This window comes from Manis pentadactyla, chromosome 8, assembly GCF_030020395.1.
Source record: "Manis pentadactyla isolate mManPen7 chromosome 8, mManPen7.hap1, whole genome shotgun sequence".
NCBI classification, from domain to species: Eukaryota; Metazoa; Chordata; class Mammalia; order Pholidota; family Manidae; genus Manis; species Manis pentadactyla.
This window is the reverse complement of record NC_080026.1, coordinates 85,228,429-85,249,315: the sequence shown is the minus strand read 5'-3', so window position 1 is coordinate 85,249,315 and position 20,887 is coordinate 85,228,429. Positions and strand designations below refer to the sequence as shown.

Genomic DNA, 20,887 nt, shown 5'->3' with positions numbered 1-20,887 from the left:
TCAGATCCCAAAGAAAAAGCAACTGTTTCAAAAGCTATAAAACACTACTAAATCCACAGGAGTCCCAAAGAAGTTTATTTGCCCACACTGCTTACAGGCTGTCTGAAATTTTGAAGGAAACTGAGACCTGGAAGGAATCTTCATTATCCATGGAGAGTCCAATTGTGAAAGTTTCCTCTCTCTACAGAAGTAAACTTAAGCAAGGCTTCTGGGCATCATTAGTGGGCCTCAGCGGTTTCCTTTCCTAGCTAGCCTTGGGGCTTTTGTTCTCTCATCCTTTTAGAGGGAGATGTCCTCAGGAAAAGGGAAGTGATCTGAATTAGGAAAAGGTAGAGCTTAGAGGGGAGGGACTTTGTTTAAAGGAAGTATGTCAAAATTATATTAGTGGTTGGTGACCTGAAATTAAATTATGGGAATGCATTTTCTCTGTAGTTTTTTGCAATATAATTTTCAATTGACCTAAAACATACTAGACACATAGCAAAGTTAATTTTAAATGAATCATAATTTCTTAGTAATTGAAAAAAGCACTTTACTGCCAAAATCTTTATGTAAAGTTCTCTCTTCCATTTTATATAGCTGAAGAAATATGATTGAAATCTTGATAACTTTGTTATTACCTTACCATATTTTGAATCCAAATATTATCTAACATAGATTATCATTATCACCTAAAATGTATTTATTTTTTAAAATAACCGAAAATAGCTACTGTATTATACTTAATGGAAATTGTGAATCCCCCTTGTTAGTTGAAAAATTCAGTTTCCAGACTGTTGCTGACATCACCAGAGTTTTGACAAACGAGGTAATGGGGAAATGATTGTACAGCTTTGTTGACTTGTTCTGCACAAGAAACAGATGTTTGTCAGATGAAAATGAACAAAACCAGTAAAGAAATAGATACCTTATTCAAGTTTCCACAATACAAACAGTGAAATGGTTAAGAAAAAAATGGAACAAATATTTTAAAGTTAGTTTAGAACAAGAGGCCAGGAAATCCCATCACATACAAACATAAAGGCATGTATCTACTGTACTCACTGAGGATAGCATGCTTGACAAGACTCAAGACTGTAAGACATTTTATTTTAGCTTAACTTTGAATTTCTTTTGTGATTTTGTGCTTATTACCATTTTAACACATGCTTTGCATTTATGGTTAGGTTGATTTAATTTTGTAATGTTTCTTATTTCCACAAAATTATATTTGGTTTTTCATCATAAATAATAAAGGATCTGTGGATTACAGAAACCCCATGCCACAGAAGTCTACCATGTAGTTTTATTTCTGCCAGGCAGAACAAGTGTTGGTTAACTTAATTTATTCTGAAACAGGAGATGTTATATTTTACTTCTAATTCTTCCACCTTAAGCAAATAATAATAAACATTGATCAGTACTCCTTTTATGCTTTCATATATGCAAAAGTAGTAGCAGTGTTTATGAAAAGTTTGTTTTAATCTTGCTTATATTCACTTGCTTTTAAACATAAAGTGGCTTAAAGAAGATAATATTAGAATAGCAAAGAATCTTTAATATATTTTATAAATAATTCTTGCCAAAGCCAGAAATGGGATCCTTCAATGACAGACTTGTCAGGTTTAATTTTCATTCAGATTCTTAATTAACCTCTAGTTACTGAAACCTAACTACTTAGGAGTAAGTCTGCTTTGGTTTGGTAGTGTTTAATTATTAGAAATTTTCTTCATTCTTTGTGCTGAGTTAGAATTAGCCTGCCTGGAAGTTTTACTTTTAAGGTTCTTCCTTTCCAAATCATCTGACCTGTTAAATGACTCTACATAATTATCATTTATCCTTCTCTTATTCAGGCAAGAGATTCTCCATCACTTCAAATAATCCTAATAATTCATTATTTTTAAAAGTCTCTGACACATCTCAGTTTGTAATTGCTTCTCTAATATTGGATACCCCAAATTGAACAATATATTCAGAGAGGTATGACCAATACAAAATATAAAGGGACTATTACCTCCCTTGGTCTTGGTATTTTGTTTCAATATTTGATTTGTATACCACTGTTTTTAAATAGAGAAACCTGGATTGACTTTGCGTGGTGAAATCTCCAGGACTCCTTCATATCAATTTCTAGGAAACTAGATCTCCCTTACATTCTTCTTACATAGTTGATTTTTTTTTTAACTAAAAAATAGGACCTAAACTTTTTATTATTAAGTTTGGGGATTAATGCTTATTCCAACTTTTCTTGATAATTTTAAAATCTAGGTCTTAATTTTATTTTTGTAATCATTTCGTCACTTGCTAATTTGCAAATAAAGGTAGCCTTCACATGATGGTAAGACCAAAGATGAAGTGATAACATGTTACAGGATAAAAACAGTACTATTATTCCATTATTCTTTAACCAGTTACAAAATATCAAGAAATGTCATCCAGTTCATATTTCATTGATTTTTCTATTGCAGATAGGAAAGTGTCTTCATAAAAGTAACCTTTGTTTTTAAAAAGAGAAATTACTCTCAAGGAATATATTTGGCTCTTAGGAACCGTTTTTCTTTTTATAATTCTAATTATCCATCTCAGAATTTTGATGTACTTCGAGTTCATTAGCATGTAGTTTATTTCTAAATTGTCCCTTTCCTCCTTTATAAATATTGATAGATACCTATCTCTAATATCTTGATTATCATCATTTCAAAGACTACCAGTAATGGCTCTGAGTTTGTATGTATCAAATTAATATTCTAACATGTAATTTATTTGACCCCATATAAACTTGGATTGATTTTAGGCATGAAGATGTTCCTATCATTTTTTGTGATAGTAGAAAATTGAAAAGGTCTAATCAGAACGAAGAGAATGCAGAGTAACACTTAAGGCTCATTTACTTTGATTTAAGTATTTTGGTAGCTATTTAAAATGATATCCAGTGTAATAACAAGAAAAGGGTACTAAATAAAATAAGCAGCTTATTAATTGTATGTTTCTTGAAACTTGGTAACAAATATATTTGTGAAAGTTCAATTACATGGTTAACTGGCTGAGATCATGGTGAACAGTGTAGGATCTCTTTTACCCATTTGTTTTCCCAAATTATCTCTAATGTAATATATTATTTATAAGGAAAACTAATTCTGTTTCTTAAAACAAAGCTTTTTTTAAAATTTAGATTATTTTACTCTTTAGTGTACACTTGGAATATTAAAATTTTTTTCTTGACATACATAAATAGTACCAAAGTAGGAATTAAAGTTTCCTTTTCTTTTAACTATTAGTATCATCTTCCCAAGTTATCTTTTTCTGAACATAGCTTTAAAAACTCCTTTATGATGATTTGCTTTCTTTTCCTAATCCTGTTTATTTCTCTGAAAGGTGACAGAAGTGTCAGTGAAGCATATTGAGAGTATAAAAATTTATTATGTTCTACCTCTTTTTCTCAATAGTATATGATTTTGCATTTTCTTCTAGACTGGTTTCATTTTTCTCCATTTTATTCAGTAGATGGCAAAACACTTTGCTCTCTGCTGCTTCATGCCAGTAAGCATAAAAACAATATAGTTCTTTAATGCCATCTTAGAATGTATATTATTCAGCTATGAATTAAATTAAAGATATTGAGACTACTTCTAGGGCTTCTATAAACAAGATTTTGACAAAAGTCACTTAATTTCTTGGAGTGTCCATTTCTTCATTTGTAAAAATGAGATTATTAATCTGTAAAGTTCCATTTTCCATTTTTAACAGACTGTTTTTCTTTCATTTAGTTTTCTCATTTTTCCCCCCATCTGATTTGAAAAATCCACCTTTACCTTAAACTGAATGCCCATACTTATGTGATACTATTTGGAACTTTCTAAACTATCCATTGATGACTGTTTTATTCATATGAAAGGAAAATACCAACTATTCAGAGTATTATATAAAGAAGCAAGGGAAACAAATAATCAAGCGTAATCACTGTATTAATGAATTTCAAGGTATCCTGATGTAATAGTACTAGTGGTTTTCAAAGAAGTGCAAATAACTTATGAAAGATAGTTAAACATTTAATTCTATATTTGGCTTTATGTGGTAACAGGATATAAATATGACTATGTTCTAGTAAGAGTACAAAATACAGGCTAAAAGAAGGTAAAAGTTCAGGTCTTAAAAGATAGTTGGGAATTATTTATTTGTGAAAAGAACAACTGGTTATCTTAATGGCACATACCTTGAAGTTGTAGAGAAAGAAAAGTAACTGAAACCTCATAATATTGGGAGGAAGGGGGACTATCTGAACAGGGAAATACTGAAAGAGAAGTCATAGAGATAACAGACCCTAAGAACTTACTCTAAAGTTAGAGTATGGGCCTTATTAGTATCCAGAAAGTCTGAAAGGAAAAAAACAAAAGACAAAACACTAAATTCAGCCATGATGCTTATTGAAAAATAGACTATTTGTGTAGAATGTTTTTATGTTTTAATATTTTCAATAGTGATTTTTCTTAGCTCAACTATATGCTGTTAAAAACTATGAAATGAAATCTACAACTTTAAGAAGTGGGCCCTTTCTGTTGTACTCCTCATGAGTTGGGGCAGGATATAGTGAAGAAGGGAGGGAGGGAGAGGAGCACTAATTTTTTGGAGTTTTTTTTTTTCTATAATCACTCAATTACTGTCTCTTTTCTCTTTCCTTCTAAAAATCTGTAAAGTAGGCTAGAATAGGAATTTGGTTGTCTTTTCCACACCATTGTGTTCTCAAGGTCAAGCTGGGTGGTTGGCACATAAAAGACATCCCATATATATTGGTTGAATGAATGTGCTGCCTGCTTGAAGGAGTGAAGAAAGTTTAAAAACTTAGTATGATATGTCCATTTCATCTGAAAATCCTTATAGAACTAATACTCTATTGAAAGTACAAAACTGCTACACAACCTTTGCAGTGCCTTGAAGATCTTTATGGGTTTATATGAAGAGTTTAATCCTTTAGACATTACCATGGTGCAGGAGTTACACATTTGATTATATATTTTCATAGATTTATAAGATGGCATATTGAAAAATATTTTCCTTTATCTAATTAACCTTCATATTAGGCCATACAAAGTTGAAATCCTTTCAACTATTATTGTTCATCTTCTTTTTCTACCCTTATGTCTATAAAAATATTTACAATGCTAGGCCATTGAACTTAAAGGCTTTTGTTTTTTTGTTAAGTCTGTACACCTGGAGGAACACACTTGTTTCCTTAGTTTTCCATGTCTATAAAGATGAGGGGTTTATGTCTTCATGGCTCAAGGTAAATGGAACCAAAATGCTCATATTAACTCTGAATTGCTTGTGTAAGGTTCTTACATTATTGGAAGTAACACATTTTTTTCAGATAGCCATATAGTGTTGCCTTCCTTTTAGCCTCTGTTTACTTTCTCACCTCTGTTGATTTATTCAGCTTGTAACCTAGAAACCAGTTAAAAAGGAAGGAAGTCAGAGATGTGTATTTGTGGGCAGTAACTGGAGTAGTTTCCTCTTCCTCTAGCCTAGTTCAGCTGCCAGAAAAGACCTTTTATCCCTACCTCCCCACTGCAACAGAGAAAAAAAGAAAGAAAAGAAAAATTAACAGTAACTCTTCAACTTCCTTCCTTAATCCATTAAGGAAGGTCTAAGCTATAAGGACAACCAATTTAAAAGACTAAAATGCTGCTCTCCTCAAATTGGTGCTTTTCACTGTCTGAAAGGTGGTCTCTATGATCCCTAATGAGCTGTAAGAACATAAGAGAATTAAGGAGACTTGAGGTTAAAAACAGCAATTTAAGCTTGCTACCATGTGTTTTCTCAATATTGTTACTTCATTTTTGTGTTAGAAATTCACCAGAGTAAATTTTACCAGAATACCAGAATAATTTTATAAAATTACATTCTTTTTCACTAGGAATATAAATATTGTGACAATTGGATTGTTAGCTAAACGTAGTTCTATGCTGTTTGATTCTGTAGGGGACTTGATAGTACTTGAGGAACAGAGACAGCTGTTTTTAAGTTAATATATATGGTCAAACCTGAATTTATGTGAGATTGTAGGATAAATCCTGTGAAATATTAAGTTAATTCTCTAATGTTAAGTAAATTGTAGGACTGTAGTATGACATGTATTTAAAATTTGACAGTGTAATGATATATGCATCAAGCATTTGATGTTTCTTTGTTGTTTTGGGCTAAGAATAAGACTGCCATGTTTGTCCAGTTGTGTGTTTGGTAACTTATAACATTGTGAATTCTTCTGTTTCTGTATATGTTTATATTCATGTCTTAAGTGAATATGAATGAATTATTGGGATGTTGTATATCATTTAATATTTGGTTTACTCATTATTAAAAATACTTTGCTTTAAAGTTATATTTTAGTATTATCAAATATTTTAGTACTATCAAATATGTTCTAAAGCTATATTTTACAGATATTCTTAGAATAGTCATTACCCTTCATAAAACAAAAAAGGATTGAGATTTTTAGAAGTGCAAGTCTGTCATATACTAAATTTAAAACATCTTCTTTTTAGTAATAAACCTGATGTTTCCTGTGAAACGAAACTGGTAACATTGTGAGTAGGTATGAGAGACAGAGCATTGGTTGGTGACTGGAAATTTTTCCCTTAACATGATTCATCATACTGGTTTTGTATGTATTATTTCAAAAAAAATATGTATATGTAGATTTACTGAAATTGGTATCTCAAATGGGACAAATTTATAATAAAAGACCATTTATATACATCATCGAGAAATAAGTGAATGTTTTCTTGCACTTACAGGTATTTCACATCCTTTTTTCATATTCAATGTGTTATACATGCAGCACACATCTCAATTCAGACTAATCACATTTCATGTGCTCAGTAGCCTTGTGACTACTATATTGGACGATATAACTACAATTACAGAAATAAGAGTATTAGACAACACATCAGAAAAATATATTTTATGCTTTCAAATGATAGGTTTTTTAAATGAACTGTCTAGATTATGTTGTTTTTATAAAAAATAAAAATGTTTCAGAAGCATTTTTTTAAATCTGCCAATATAAGGATTATTATTTTGTTTTTCATTTGAGTAAAGTGCCTCTTAAGTTGTTAGTTATGTCATTTGATTTCAGTAAGACTGTTAATCTAAAAATGTTTTAAACTTTTTCACCCTGAGGTTTTTTATACTGGTATTTGTTAAGGACAAATGATTAAACTAAAAATATATACTTTACTTGACGACACACTGAAAGTATTTTTAATGGTTTAAAGTTATGCTTCATTTTTGCCAACTGGAGAGAGATTTACATATTAGTTTTCCGCACTTTCTCACCTTGGTAAAATCTGGTAAGCAAAAACTTTGTATTTGCATTTGCTTTACGAAGAAGATGGTAAACTTGAGCTCTCAGTCTCACCACTAGTCTGTCTTTGTCTGTTGTTAAAATTATGAGCCAGTCTATGGCCGCAGCCAAATGAGTAATCACCAGTAATGTGACTCGTGCTGGAAGTGACTCCATCAGCACCTGTGACGGGGGATTAGTTACAGTTTACAGAGCACCGCCTCTTCCCTTCTCTCAGTGTGCCCTAAGCCAAGTAGTCTTTCTCATTTGGGTGTCTGCACTGTTGGAAGCTACTGCAGTGTGTTTCCACGCAGAGTACAGTGGGAAAGGCTTTCTCTAGCTGATGGATGGCTGTTCTCTCTATTTGGAGTATCTTACTGGTTATGTAAGCGACCTCGGGAGAAATTATCCTGACCCAAATCGGAGGATGCAGTAGTGCTTCAGCTGCAGGATTTCTTAGCCGTTAACACCAGAGTGCTGATGACAAAGAGCGAGTTGTAATCCTCCTCACTGCCAGGGCTGAGCCAGAGCAGACAGAAAATCGTCATTTGCTTGTTGGAGACTTGTTAGGTTACAGCCTCTGCTTCGTTTTGTGGTCTTGGCTTTTCTTCCTATACAATGACGACGCTGCAAGAGAGCTCAGAAATGAGAGCCATTTGCCTGTGATTTTTGAAGACTAAAGTATTTAGGCTAAATAAAAAATACTGCTCAAGAACAAAATGGGAATGTCAGCGATACTTCTTGACCTTTAAAGACCTGTCGTGGATTTCGGAGATTTAAAGATACTTTAAAATTGTAAAGAGCAGAGTACGGTTTGTATTTTTCTGCTTCCTTTTTCTTTTGTCTTAATTTACATTTGGTTTTGCTTCTCAGCCTTAGGAATTAAGGTCACTGCCTTTTATATATACAGCCTTAATGTTCTTAGTTTTAAGAAATTTCATTGTACTTTTTTAGAAAGATTTATTGTTTATGTAGTAATTTTTAACACTAAAAAGATTAAAAAGTAAAGTTTAATTGTTTAAAGTATTACAGCAGAATTGTTTCAGATCAGGGTTTTTAAGAATACAGTGTTTTAAGGGAAGTGGAGGTACTTGTTTTGTGAGGTTGTTTCGTGTGGATTATTCCCGTCCCCACCCCCAGCTTGTTTTCTAACAGTACCGTGTTTTTCAGTAGACCTGCTTGGGTGGGAATTTGGACTTTGTTCTTTCAGGGCACTCCAGTCTTTTTTTTTTTTTTTTTAATAGACTAAACCTTGACTTCTAAAATACTACTTAGTTTTCTGCTTCAGTATTTTCTTTTAGTGAGATTTATATCAAATTTTTGGAGTTGATGAGCCTGATTTTTTTTTTTTTACTTGGAAAGGGAATTGTTAAATGTTAAACTGACGTTGTTAGAAACTCAGACTTCAGACATAAACTCTATGATTTTCCAGATAAATTAAATGGTGAGCTTTAACATGGGTTTGTTTGAGCAGCTGAGTTATGTTTGAAAGCTGTAGCTGATTTATTTAAAAAATTTTTTTCAAGAAGGACTCATCTGTTTGCCTCTTCCTCATGTGAATGGAATGTGGTGCAGCATGGAGCCCCAAACAGGATACAGTTGTTCTAAGCATTCTTCCTATAGCGTGGTAGGCCTTACTAGAAATGCAGGCTCTCAACTAAGTATTTATTTTGGCTTTAGACTATTTTTAAAGTATGGCTAACACAAAGGACCTTAAAAGAACTCCTGATCCATTAACAAAATTGAAAAAGTATTTTGTTTCAACTATGAATATTTTATTTTAAATAATAATTTTCATTTGGATTTTCAGAGATTTTTTTCAGCATTGGAATAATAGTCTTTTTGTGATTATGGCCATATTCTACTGTGTCTTTCGTCAGATGGTGGCTCATTGCTTCCCCTTAGGCTGTGGAAGTTCCTCATAGAATAATATATCTTTAGTCTTGAATTAGTTATGCATGAGTTCTAGTTTCTTTACATTCCAGTGCACCTAGACCCATGAAATATTTACTACAGATTCATCATAAAAACTGTAGGATCCATTTATTTTTAAATACTTCTTTTTAAAACATTTTTTAAACTAAAATACTTTTTAAATATGTTCAATTTGGATACAAAAATTAATGGTTACGTCGTTGATTTGCCACATTAAAAAATCATGATGTATTTAGGTAAAGTTATACATGTTGTCTTTAATTTTTCCATAAAGTAGAAACAGTCACACATTTTCAGAGTTGCTCATTTATTATATATTGAAACATTAAACAAGTACTATAAGCATATTTATCGGCACTTGGTGAGAACATATTTATAGTTCAAATACAACTGCACATTTTAAAATTTGGAAGTCTCTTTCCTATTTGCTATTTAAGAAGCATGGTATACTTCTGACCTCCATTTTTACATGATTATAACTATTAATATATCAGAAATAGACTATTTGGAACTAGTCTTAACATTTCTGGTAGCTAAATTCTAGCAATGGCTTTCAGTTAGGTATCTTAAAGTGAGAAACTTTTTATTTTAGCCTAGAAACTAAACTTTTTCCCCCCAACTGAGTGATTTAAATTATGGTAAGTTGGCCTGTTGAAATTTACCCTTAGAACTCTGACCTACCTTAAAGCATAGTTCTGAGAGGTTGTCTTCACAAGAATGTTTTTCATATTATAAAATGACTGGATCTCATAGGAAATGCAAACCACCTGTATTATTTGCATAAGAAAGAGGCACTCACATGAGTTTACTTCTTTTTCAAATCCTACTTAATTGAATTGTTTTTTGTATTTTTTTTTTTTTTAGCTACTTAGATAATACCTTTTGTGGACCTTTTTGTTAACCTTCACAAGTTCACCTGAGATGATACTGTTTGAAAAGAAAAGAGCATTTGGTGAAATTTAAAGATTAAAAATCCCCTTGAGAAGGTGCCAGTGTTTTCTAGTTTTCAACCAAGTAAAAGATAAAATACGGAAAAAATAATATGAAGAAATGTTACGCATTTCACGTCAATCACGTACTGGTAGATTTTTAAGTAACGAATGCTCTTGGATTTCTTGCAAACCTCAGTCACTTGTTAGGTGAAACAGTGTTAGGAATTTAGTGTTAGTAAGTGGAAAATGTTAGATGGCAATAGGAGCATAGGTATAGCTAAGTAATGGGGAAACATCTTGTTTTGAAAAAGTGATTTTCACCCAAGTAAAATACTTCTGGTACATATGTAGTACTTAAAAGGTTAGTCCTGGGACAGGGGAAGGATCTTAACTGCTTAGGTATTTCTAATAAATACTTAAGTTAATGGAGATGTAAGGGAATTTTTTTTATAATTTAGGAAAGAAATTACAAATTCATTGTGCAGTAATGTAGAAATAAGGCAAGTTTAAAATGCTCATTTATTCTCATGTTTTTAGCTTTTTCGAAACCCTGTGTAATATACTCTTCAATGAATCCAACTGAAAGCTTTAAGAGGAATTTCTTAAATATAGAAATTAACTCTTTAGGAGTCACTCTGAACTAAAGATCTTGAAACGTTTTCCCTCAGAGTGTTCATTAGTTATGATTAGCGGTATGTTAGATTTCTAAGACATAGTAAGAGAAGGGGGAAACACAATGGCTTTGGATCTCCTGGGTATTTTTACTGTCTGTGCCAAAAGCTTTGGTTTGTATCCAGACCGTCACAAGAGGCCTTGTCGCAAGATCTCTTCATGTGATAATAGGTAATTTAGAAACTAAGTTGGTTGTTAATTCCAATTTCCAAACTTACATTCTTTTACAGTAAAGCCACTGTTTTAAGATGGTGGAATTGTTTTCATTTTGAAGTTTTTAGAACAGTACCATAGATACATGACACTTCCTTTTTATTTAAGCTGCATCTATTTCGAAACTGAGTGTGATAGTCTTAAAAATGCAAACATGTTACCTTTGTTTCCTTCCTTCCTCTTCCTCTCCTGCCTACCTCCCTCCCACCCACCCCACTCCAAGATCTGAGTAAAATCTTTTACATAAAAAATGAGCGAGTCTTCTTTAAAATTACTAAATGACTGACTGTGAAACCCTCCTCTTCACCCCCCACTTTTTTTTTAAGTATTGGAGATCTGGAGAGACTATACTGAAGGATGGGTTTTGTGTAATATTTCTTATCTCCCTCTTCTTTTCCTGTTCCCTTCCCCCATGCAGCTCTTACAAGCAGCTGGATTTTTATTTGTGCTTGGTTCAGGGGCAGGGGTGGGTAGTACATGGGTGGAGTTAGAAGACCAGATGCATCCTGATCATTTAAAATCCTTGATGTAAATGAGCTAGGAAAAAAAACCAAAAACTCGTTAATACTACTGGGTTTTATAAAGTTTAATACTTAAAATTTTTTTAAAAAGAGGTGGTGTAAATATGGTCTTAATTAACTTTTCTAGTTTTTCAGAAGCAATTTATCTTAGAAATTTTTATGCAAGTGTATGTTTGATTATATCCCTTTTAAAAAATAAACAACTGGGACTTAATATACTGGAATTTTTTTTCATATCATTCTTCAAAATCTACTTAATTCCTCTTTTCAATAACATGGAAAAACTGCTTTATATAAAGTATGGTTCTCTGCTACTTAACAGTATAAAATATAAAATGATTACAATATAGTCAGCTAGTAAAGAGCTACATTAATGAGTTTTGCAAACAGCACAACAATGTACTTAATTCCTCTTTAATATATAAGATATTCTATTGTATGGATAAAAATGTTAGATTGTATTATGATAACCAATAATAATTAGTATCCTAAAACCATAATGATAATGGCATTAATACATTGTATTTATATATAAACTTCACATTTTGAGGATACAACGCAGAAAATAACCATTAGAAATTTTTTTTTCTTTTACCAGATTTTCAAACCCCTGGTTGAAAAAAGTATACTCAATTCAATCACTGCAGTAGAATTCCTTATAGATAAACAACTGGATTTTTTAACTGAAGATAGTGCCTTTCAGCCCTACCAGGTAAGAAATTTAAGGTTGCTTTTACACGTTAAATTTTCATTAAACTCACTGATACTCAGATATTCTTTTAAATACTCAGTTCCGGCTATCATCTATGTGTGTAAGGAACCCAATCCATTCATTAATTTAGACTATAGGATAAATGATCCATGTATCCAATTAATAAATACGTAATGAGAACTTACTGTTAAGCCAGGCAGCAAGCATTCTTTCACTGGGAATACACAAAAGAGGAAAATAAAGTTCCTGACATTATTAGTAATGTCCGTTATTAGAAAATAACTAGTTAATGTTAGTATAAATTATCTTTTGTCTCCAGCTCTAAAAGTTAAGAATTAGGTCAATTAATGTTGATTAAGTGAGATTAATGTTTGTTATATGCATACATATCAATTTAGCATAATAGTAGTTCATTTTCTTCTTAATTGGGAATTTTCCTTCAGATTGTCATTAATTGAGTAGTTCTTAAATTTTAGTTCCCAGTTGCAGTTTAAACACAAATACATTTAACTGGAAAAACATTTTCTAGTAGGCTTTTAAATTTAAATCATGTGAAGAAACTCAGATCAAAAGTAGTAAGCTATATTTTTTTATTTTTAAAATTGTTGAATTTCTAGGAATTCTACCAGCTAATTTTTTAAGGTAAAAATAAAAATGCACAGAAGTTTGTTTTCTTCGTATATTTGGATTTTTAGACTGAATTAAGTCTGTTTATAGGTTCTTTATAGGTTTCTTTACACCTAAATATTTAAGATAATTGCATTGAAAGAAAGGATGAGTGAACTAGTTTGACTTTTTTGTTAAATGGAGCTGAAGTCCATATTACTATTTCATTTCAGAATAGTTACCGTTTCTCAAAATAAAATGTAGAAACATTGTTTCCATGGAAATAAGAGCTTGAGTTAATGAGCAGAGATTTGTTTTGTGTGCAGTTATAATACTTAGGGAATTAGAGTAGTTATGTGCTTCTTCTGTTAGAGCTACCAAATTGAAGTGATAGTTCCCTCAGTTAAGTGTTATTTTCTATCTTAAAGTACTATATAGATGTGCTTTTGTCTTTTCACTATTTTTATTTCAACAGATGGCCTTGTTTTTGAACTATTAAGTTTCTGCATTTTGTTTACAATATTTATAGCTAAAAATTCATAGCAAGTCCCAGTCTAATAGTGGAGGTGTTAGAGGTTTTTCCCTTGGGTTTTATTTTGTTTTGTTTTTCATTGTGAATACCATTAAGTTTATTATAGGCTTTATTAAGACTTTTTTCATTTCTAACAGTCTTTTAGTGGGAACTGGACTATTTGAATCCAGGTAACATCAAAGGGAACTTCTAACTCTTAACTGTTTTCTTTTGTTGCTGATCAGCACTCTGGAAATTTCAGCTTGGATTTGATTTAGAGAAGTGAAATCATCATGTAGAAATTACTTTTAAAAATAAACTTTTGCCAGGTGGCCTAAAACTCTACAACATGTTCATTAAAAACTACAAATGATTGAAAGAATGTGCTAACATTTCAGTTTCTTTATTCATTTTTAAACTGTTTTAGATTCTGATAATTCTAAAATAAAGGCACATGAGTGAAAGTCTTATTTGGTGAATTGTTTGATTGTCTTTGTTAGTAAACTACTTATTTATATTGCTATCAATATAAGTCATCCTCTATTCTTGAAGGATACCGTATCTCCCAGAGGTGAAGTGATTTAAACATTTATGCTTCACAAAGGTGAATTCTTAACTCAGAGAAACCAGAAGGGATGACACTAGCAGCACTTGATTTAGGAAACAGCATATCTTAATTTTTGAATTTCCTAGGAGTTTCAAAAGCAATTTATGGTGTACAGTGGTTTTTTTGTTTGTATTTTAACTTTGACATTAAATTTTTATCAGGTTAAAATAATACAAAAATATTTTCTTCAGTGTGTAAATGATAGACACCTACCATAACATTTTGAATGAGAATTTACTCCAGAGACCTAAGATCGCTCAGTCTAGTTTTTCAAATTTATTTATTTAAATATTGAAGTATACACTTTCTAGGTAAAGGAAACAATTTTAGAGTTCATATAATTAGAGTGGCTTTATCCCAGAATGCTTTTCTCTGACCAGTTGTCTAAACAGTACATTAAATTCCTTGGCATCTTAAACATGGCAGCTGTTACTGGCATACATTTTGTAAATAATGCCTCAGCATATCTTAACCTTAGGTTAACCCTATATAAGTCAAAGGGAATTTAGGGAAAATTGAACAAGTTTTTTAAATGGGCTTCGTTTTTTCTCATTTCTTTAAATTTCATGAGGCAGTTTCTTTTCAATCTGGATGTTAATAATCCTTCATAGACTTTTTAAGTGTGATGGAGAGAAAAGTCTTCTTTGAAAATGGCCTTTATGTTAGAATGATGAGTATGTATACATTTTGTTTCAAAAATTCCCACAAATGGTGCTTTGCTGTGAATTGACTTAAATGTTTTTGTAGTGGGAATTCCATACACCATCTTTCTTCTTGAGTTCTCAGCATTTTATTCTGTAGTAGTATGTTCCCTTTAATTTCCTTGATAAAGTTTGTACAGCCCTAATTTTAATATATCAGAATGGTAATGTGAAATAATCGTTAGGGAACAGATGACTTCGGATTAATACAGATCCTTTCATTTTTATAGGTTACTGGTTAGAATCCTGCATTATCTCTCTAAATGATTTCAATGCATTAAACATCAGGTGGCATGTATTAAATTAGTTGATCTGGTTGGTATTTTTAGGTGACATGAAGTTGGGGGATGGGCTGCAACCATTGTAGATCATAGTGTTGAGTATATTGGAAACAGTTGGATGAGGAGAAAAATCACATCAGCATCTTTTAGGCAATACAATGGATGCATATTAATTAGATCACTGAAGCAGCATACCATGGTATTGTTAATTCTGTTTTTTCCTTCCTTATGCACACAAATGAGTTTCTGCTTCCTCCTTTTAGATTTTCTGATCATGCCTGGCTGCAGTTAATTTTCTTTGAAGTAGAGGGGGAGGGGAAAAGAGAGGAAGTAGGAGGGAACACTGCAGATTCTACTATGTATCTCAACTGGCTGGGAAGGAGGACAAAACAAATTAGTTGTTTTAAAAGATGCTTTATATATGTCAGTATTTTTTAAGTTACTGTGACTTCTGTGGTATTGTTGCTTTACTTTAGAGAATGAATACAGATGTTCTAAAAAAACTTCATTAAAGTTTGAAGTTTTGATCCAATTCATAAAAAACAGTTCGATAATGAAATATGAACACTGAACTTTTAGCATGACTTTGAAATCATCTTGTCCTGAATTTTGGCTTCTGGCCATGCACACACCTGCAGTTTTCAGGTTAGTTGCTTCATAGAGGATGTAGAATAAATTATTTCTTACCTGAAAATTGTACATGACTCATATCAACTAATGTAGGTTGGTCTGCCTTACTAGTCCAGTATTTTCTAGAGATCACAGTCCTCTTTGGGGCACCAGTTTAAAACCAGTAGAGATTTGAAGCAGAATGTGCTTGTTCAAAATTATACCCTATGTTTATCTTAATTATATATTAAAATTCATTGTAGTAATGAAGTATTTTCCCTAAAATAAAGTTAGAATCATCCTAGACATGAGGGAATGATCCAGTTTGACATTTTGGATTATAATCTGATAAAAGTTTAGTGATAAGACTATTCATATTACAGTTTTTATTATCATAGGATATAGACATTGAACTACTTTACTAATACAAAGTAGAGTACTATTTGCTGTGAATTGAAAAGGGAGTGAGTGGAGCAAACCTGAGTATTTTCTTAGTACTGGAGTAAAGATTGCTTAAATACTTGAACCAAAGAAGAGTCTTATATTAATCAGTGTGAGTGTGTCTTGACTGTGTCATATCTCTGTATGTCTATCATTTCTGTATTCCTCAGTGAAAAAAGTTGTTTTCCCAGTTTCAGTCCATTTTGACCCACAATTTTTCCATCATTGATGATACAAATTTATTGGCTGTGATTTCAGAATATCCCTGATGTAGTTGTTGCTCAACACTTCTAATTAACTAAAAATGTAAAAATGACTGCTTATGAGAAGTTTCTAGTAGTTTAGAGAGTGGAGTGTAACAGAGACGTGTATTTTTACCTTCTAAATTATTTGACATAAGTGAGCCACTGATGGAAGTTTGAAAATCTTGGTAGTAGTTTGGCTTATAAGCAGATTTATTCCTCAGGGGTACTATGACGATAATTGCTGATAGTTTACATAAGGAAGTAAACAGAACATCATGTTAACATTGCTTTGGTGGACAGGGAAAAGACTTGTTTCTCAAATTTGTAGCATAGATATACCATGTTTTAGACCTTTTTTTAAAACTAACTTTCCTGTAGAGGAAATGAGAATTTGACCTGGTACAGGATTTATTGGTATAGTTATGAAAATGTTTCTGTCCCAGAATTCCTCTCAGATTTATTCTCTTTTTGGTATCAAAGTTACTGCTCCCTCATTAATTTTACCGAAAGAAAAACAAAATCGACTTCGAGAAACTGCCCAGCAAACTGTTGGGTTGGGTTTTTTTTTTTAAGATAGGAATTAGATTTTTTTTTTGCAATATTGACTGAACTTGGTATTAATATGTTTTATAGGAATTTGTAAGAAACACTGGAAGCACATCTCCTGTTAGGACATGGAAGTGGAGCCTACACTCCCCACCCACCCATTAATGAGGGCATCTACAGTGTAATTAAGATAGGAAAGACAGAGGTCAGGAGCATAGGAGGTGCTATCATTTCATTATTAGTGTTCTACTGAGTGTTGACTCACCTGATTTTTCCCCAGAAAGGAGTCTTTAAATGGAAATTTTCTGCTTAGACTCTATTTCCCTTTGACTTAACCCTTAAAAATTTTTAATGTCTGGCCTTGGAAACATCCCAGCTGATTTCATTCAACAGTTATTTAAATTATGTGGTTTTCCTATTCATAGCTTCCTGCTATTGCTTAATGTTTTTTAAAAGTTGATAGAAGTATAAGTTATAGTCCTCTTTTGCTTTCAAAGCATTTATAATCAATGATAAGAACTTACATATTTAAAAAAATTTTTTTTCCTTGAAGTATACTTGATTTAATGAGTCAAAATGCATAGTAAAGACTAGGAATACAAAGAACAGAAAAGTCAGTAAAAATTTAAATGGTTAAGTTTTACGAAGGAGTAAAACTTGAATATGGGATTTATTTGGATGGAATTGGAAGTGAAAGAATAAAGCAGACATTGGCAGGAGGGACAGCATGGATCAGTAATGAGAGGAGGTAGATTTAGGGGACAATAGATCAGTGTAGCTAGAGAGGAGAGCTTGCTTTTCAGTAGTAGGCATCAAACTAGGTAAATAGTGTGGGTCAGATAAAAGGGGAAAAGGACTGCTAAATACAGTTACTTCAGTGGCTTTTATCTTGTAAGCCATATGAATCATTGGAAACTTTGAAGCAAGAGCATAACAAAATTCTCTACATTAACAGGGACATCTGGTTATTATATAGAAGCAGCTAATTGTTTTAAGTCTTCACTAGTCTTTTGTCCTAGAGACTCAGTCTAGCATAATGTTTAAGACATGAATTTTGAAATCAATTCATGCAGACATTGTTTCAAATTTTAACTGCCATTTGCTAGTTCTGTGACATTGGAAGAGTCTAAAGCATTCTAAATCATGGTTTCCTCACCTATGAGATAAAGGCACTATCTCCTTCAGAGTTGTCAGGAAGATTAAATGAAATAGTATATTAGAAAGCTTATTATTACAGAGAAATCACTCAGTAGAAGGTAGCTATTTAGACATGCCCTAAATTTTCCTTTTTGTAGGTGGTGTCTTAAGCCTTTCTTGTAGATATTTGAAACTCCTTTCTCTTCCTTCCATATGAAACTATTGGATATTACTCTTCCACCATCTGCATCTCTTACTTTTAATAATCTGTCTTACTTGTTTTTTTCTGGAAGTCTTACCATTCTTTCTGCACCTGGTGCTAGATAAACTTTTTTGTTGTTGTTATAAGCCATGGTCAGTGTGTAACAGAATATGGCTTTGTCATAGTGTTTATTCTTTCTCCCCCTTTTTAAGGGGTATATTTAGATAAGATTCCATAGTGACTTCTTAAACTGTTGTTCTAAGAAAATGGTATTAAAAAAGATGCAGAAAGAACCCTATTGAGGTATTACCCTCCACAACACACTTACCTTTTTTTCCTCAGGGGAGTCATAAGCTCCATTTGCAGCTGATAGTTATTTTTATCTCAAAAAAGCATAAGTGATACTTAGTTACACAATTGCTTTTCTTTGTTTGGCGGGATGAGAGCCCCTGTGAATATAGTACTATGGTTTGGAAGTCCTTTATGCAGTGAGTAATAGTTGAACTAAATGACCCTTGAAGTTCCTTCCCAACAATTAGAGTCATAATTCTGTGAACCTGCTCAAGGTGGAAAAACAACCATTTCTGGCCAACATTAATGTAATCAAGTTAATCCCTGAATAATTAAGTTAGTCTCAAGAGAGAGACATTCAGCCTAAATCTACGTTTGTCTGAAAAGAGAAGTAATGAGTCAGGTAGTGCCAGATGCAAATCAGAATTATGCAAAATTGGGTTAAGAGGATGTTTGGGATAATAGTACTTACTAAGAGAGCTTCCTTTTCTGTATTTTTCTATATCCGTTTTCTGAATTACATTTTGACAGAAGTTGAGCACATTACGTTTTCATATGCAACTCCCTTTTCAATTTCAGTTTGCCTTTTATATTACCATTTGATTGAAACTTAGAGGTGCCTTGTTACCATAAAGTCAGTAGTAGAAAGGAGAACTGTGAGACTGTAGGATATACACTGTGCCAGGAGTGCAAAAAATACAGGATCATAGCCATAGTTATGAACTGACTGCTGGTGGACTATTGGCTTCGTAGGATCAGCATCTGTGGCAGGCGTTGGCCTGGGGGCAGTTTAGGAGATGAGGCCAGAGCAGGAAGCTACTCTTGTGTAGTAGTTGGCTTTATTCCATTTCTGGTCAGAAATGACAGCTTGCAATAGTGGAGCCACACTGAAGCCTAGAAAGTAGGATGGACTACAAGAAAAAGGGGAACCAGTAGCTAAAACAGAGTCGTTGTACTTCCTTATTTAAGCAGGCTTTTTAAAAATTTTAAGTTGATACATCGTGTTTTAATATTCAGTAAACTTGCTGTGCATTCTCTTTAAGTACTTCTTCTATTTGACTGATTTTATATTGCCCATAATTTCAAAAATAGTATGAGACACACTTATTAAGGTTCCACAAATCAAGTATGTTATTATGTTGATTTCCCCAAATGCATATCTGCTGCCATTAAGAAGGGAGTTCTTCATTTGTAGAAATTGGTTGCAAAACTTGGTGTGTTGAAAATGTGTCTGTGGAGTCCAGGAACATGTTATTTTGACTGAAATTTGGCCCAAGTATGAACAGTTCTGCAATATTCAGATTAAAAACATTTCACAGTCTGCAGTAGTTCTGTCCTGGTCCCAAAGCGGGTATGATCATATGCTGAAAAATCTGTCCCTTTTTAGTTTTTTATTTTTCTGACTGCTGTTATGAATTTAAAGTATGTGAAACTGCACTTGTAGGCAGCATATTCTAAAGAGTCTAAACCACCACTTGTTACCATTGAGAAGGATTTCTTATTTCTTTTTGCCAATCAAAATAGGTTGATATTATTTATTTATTCCTGTTGCCCAGTTGCAAATTCTTACACACAGCCATATTAACTCTCAAATTAAAATTTTATTTTGCTCAGTGTGTTGTACATGTTTCACATTTGTTAAGATAGACAAAATTTCCATGTGCATTATTTTAGTTGATTCTTGTGTTATTCTTACAAGGAAAACATTGTATTGTCACTTTAATTTTGTATAATCCTTTCAGAATACATAAATTAATTTAATCCACATAAATCGGTGAGATGTCTAATTTACAAATGAATAAGTAGCAGAAATAGAAACCCACTTAACCTAGATTAAATTTTAAAACGGTGGATATAAATATAAAGATGGAACAGGCAATGTCATGGACATGCAGAGCAGGAAAATACAGTAAACCTTATTTGGAATGGAATTAGGAACTAGAAAGTCAGGAACTCAAGTCACATATTCCTTCTTTCTCCCTTCCTCAATCTCCTTTCTGCATAGGTTTCTTCTGCTTACTCATAGGCTTTGCTTCTCACAATACCAGTTTCCACGTGACTTTTCTGTATCAGTGGTGACTCACTCACTTGCCTCCTGTCTTTTATAAAACGTTTTAGATCTAATGTTTGTGTTTCTTAGTACAATCAGTATAGAAGCATGAAAGGCTGAAAGGAGAAGGAAGAGATACGAGGAAAGGAGAGAATAAATGATAGCAATTTTTATAGTCAAGAAAAGTGAGGTTTTGGGAAGTTGAGACTTGGCTTCTAGATTTACACACCTAAGTGGTAGCCTAAACAGAAGTTGAACCAAACACTTAACAGCAAGATATTATTTCTGCTAATACCACCTGGCCTTTGTGAGCCACCAAATGGGAAATGCCTCTTATTTACACATTATTCCTTTGTT

General features: G+C 32.5%; 1 protein-coding gene across 10 annotated transcripts in view; it reads left to right on the top strand.

Moving 5' to 3' along the window:
- The window catches only part of JMJD1C (jumonji domain containing 1C), a 388,314-nt gene that overhangs the window by 285,614 nt on the left and 81,813 nt on the right, over nucleotides 1–20,887 (top strand). For 8 of the 10 annotated variants that reach the window (XM_057505900.1, XM_036895100.2, XM_057505904.1 and 5 more), the window contains one exon: nucleotides 12,190–12,303. Coding sequence is in view for 3 of the 10 variants with exons in the window: in XM_036895099.2 (XP_036750994.2) it covers nucleotides 12,190–12,303 (114 nt within the window). In the remaining 7 variants the exon portion in view is untranslated. Of the gene's footprint in view, nucleotides 1–7,217; nucleotides 8,131–12,189; nucleotides 12,304–20,887 lie in introns of those variants that run through there. The other 2 variants (XM_036895102.2, XM_036895101.2) reach the window with 2 other exon arrangements.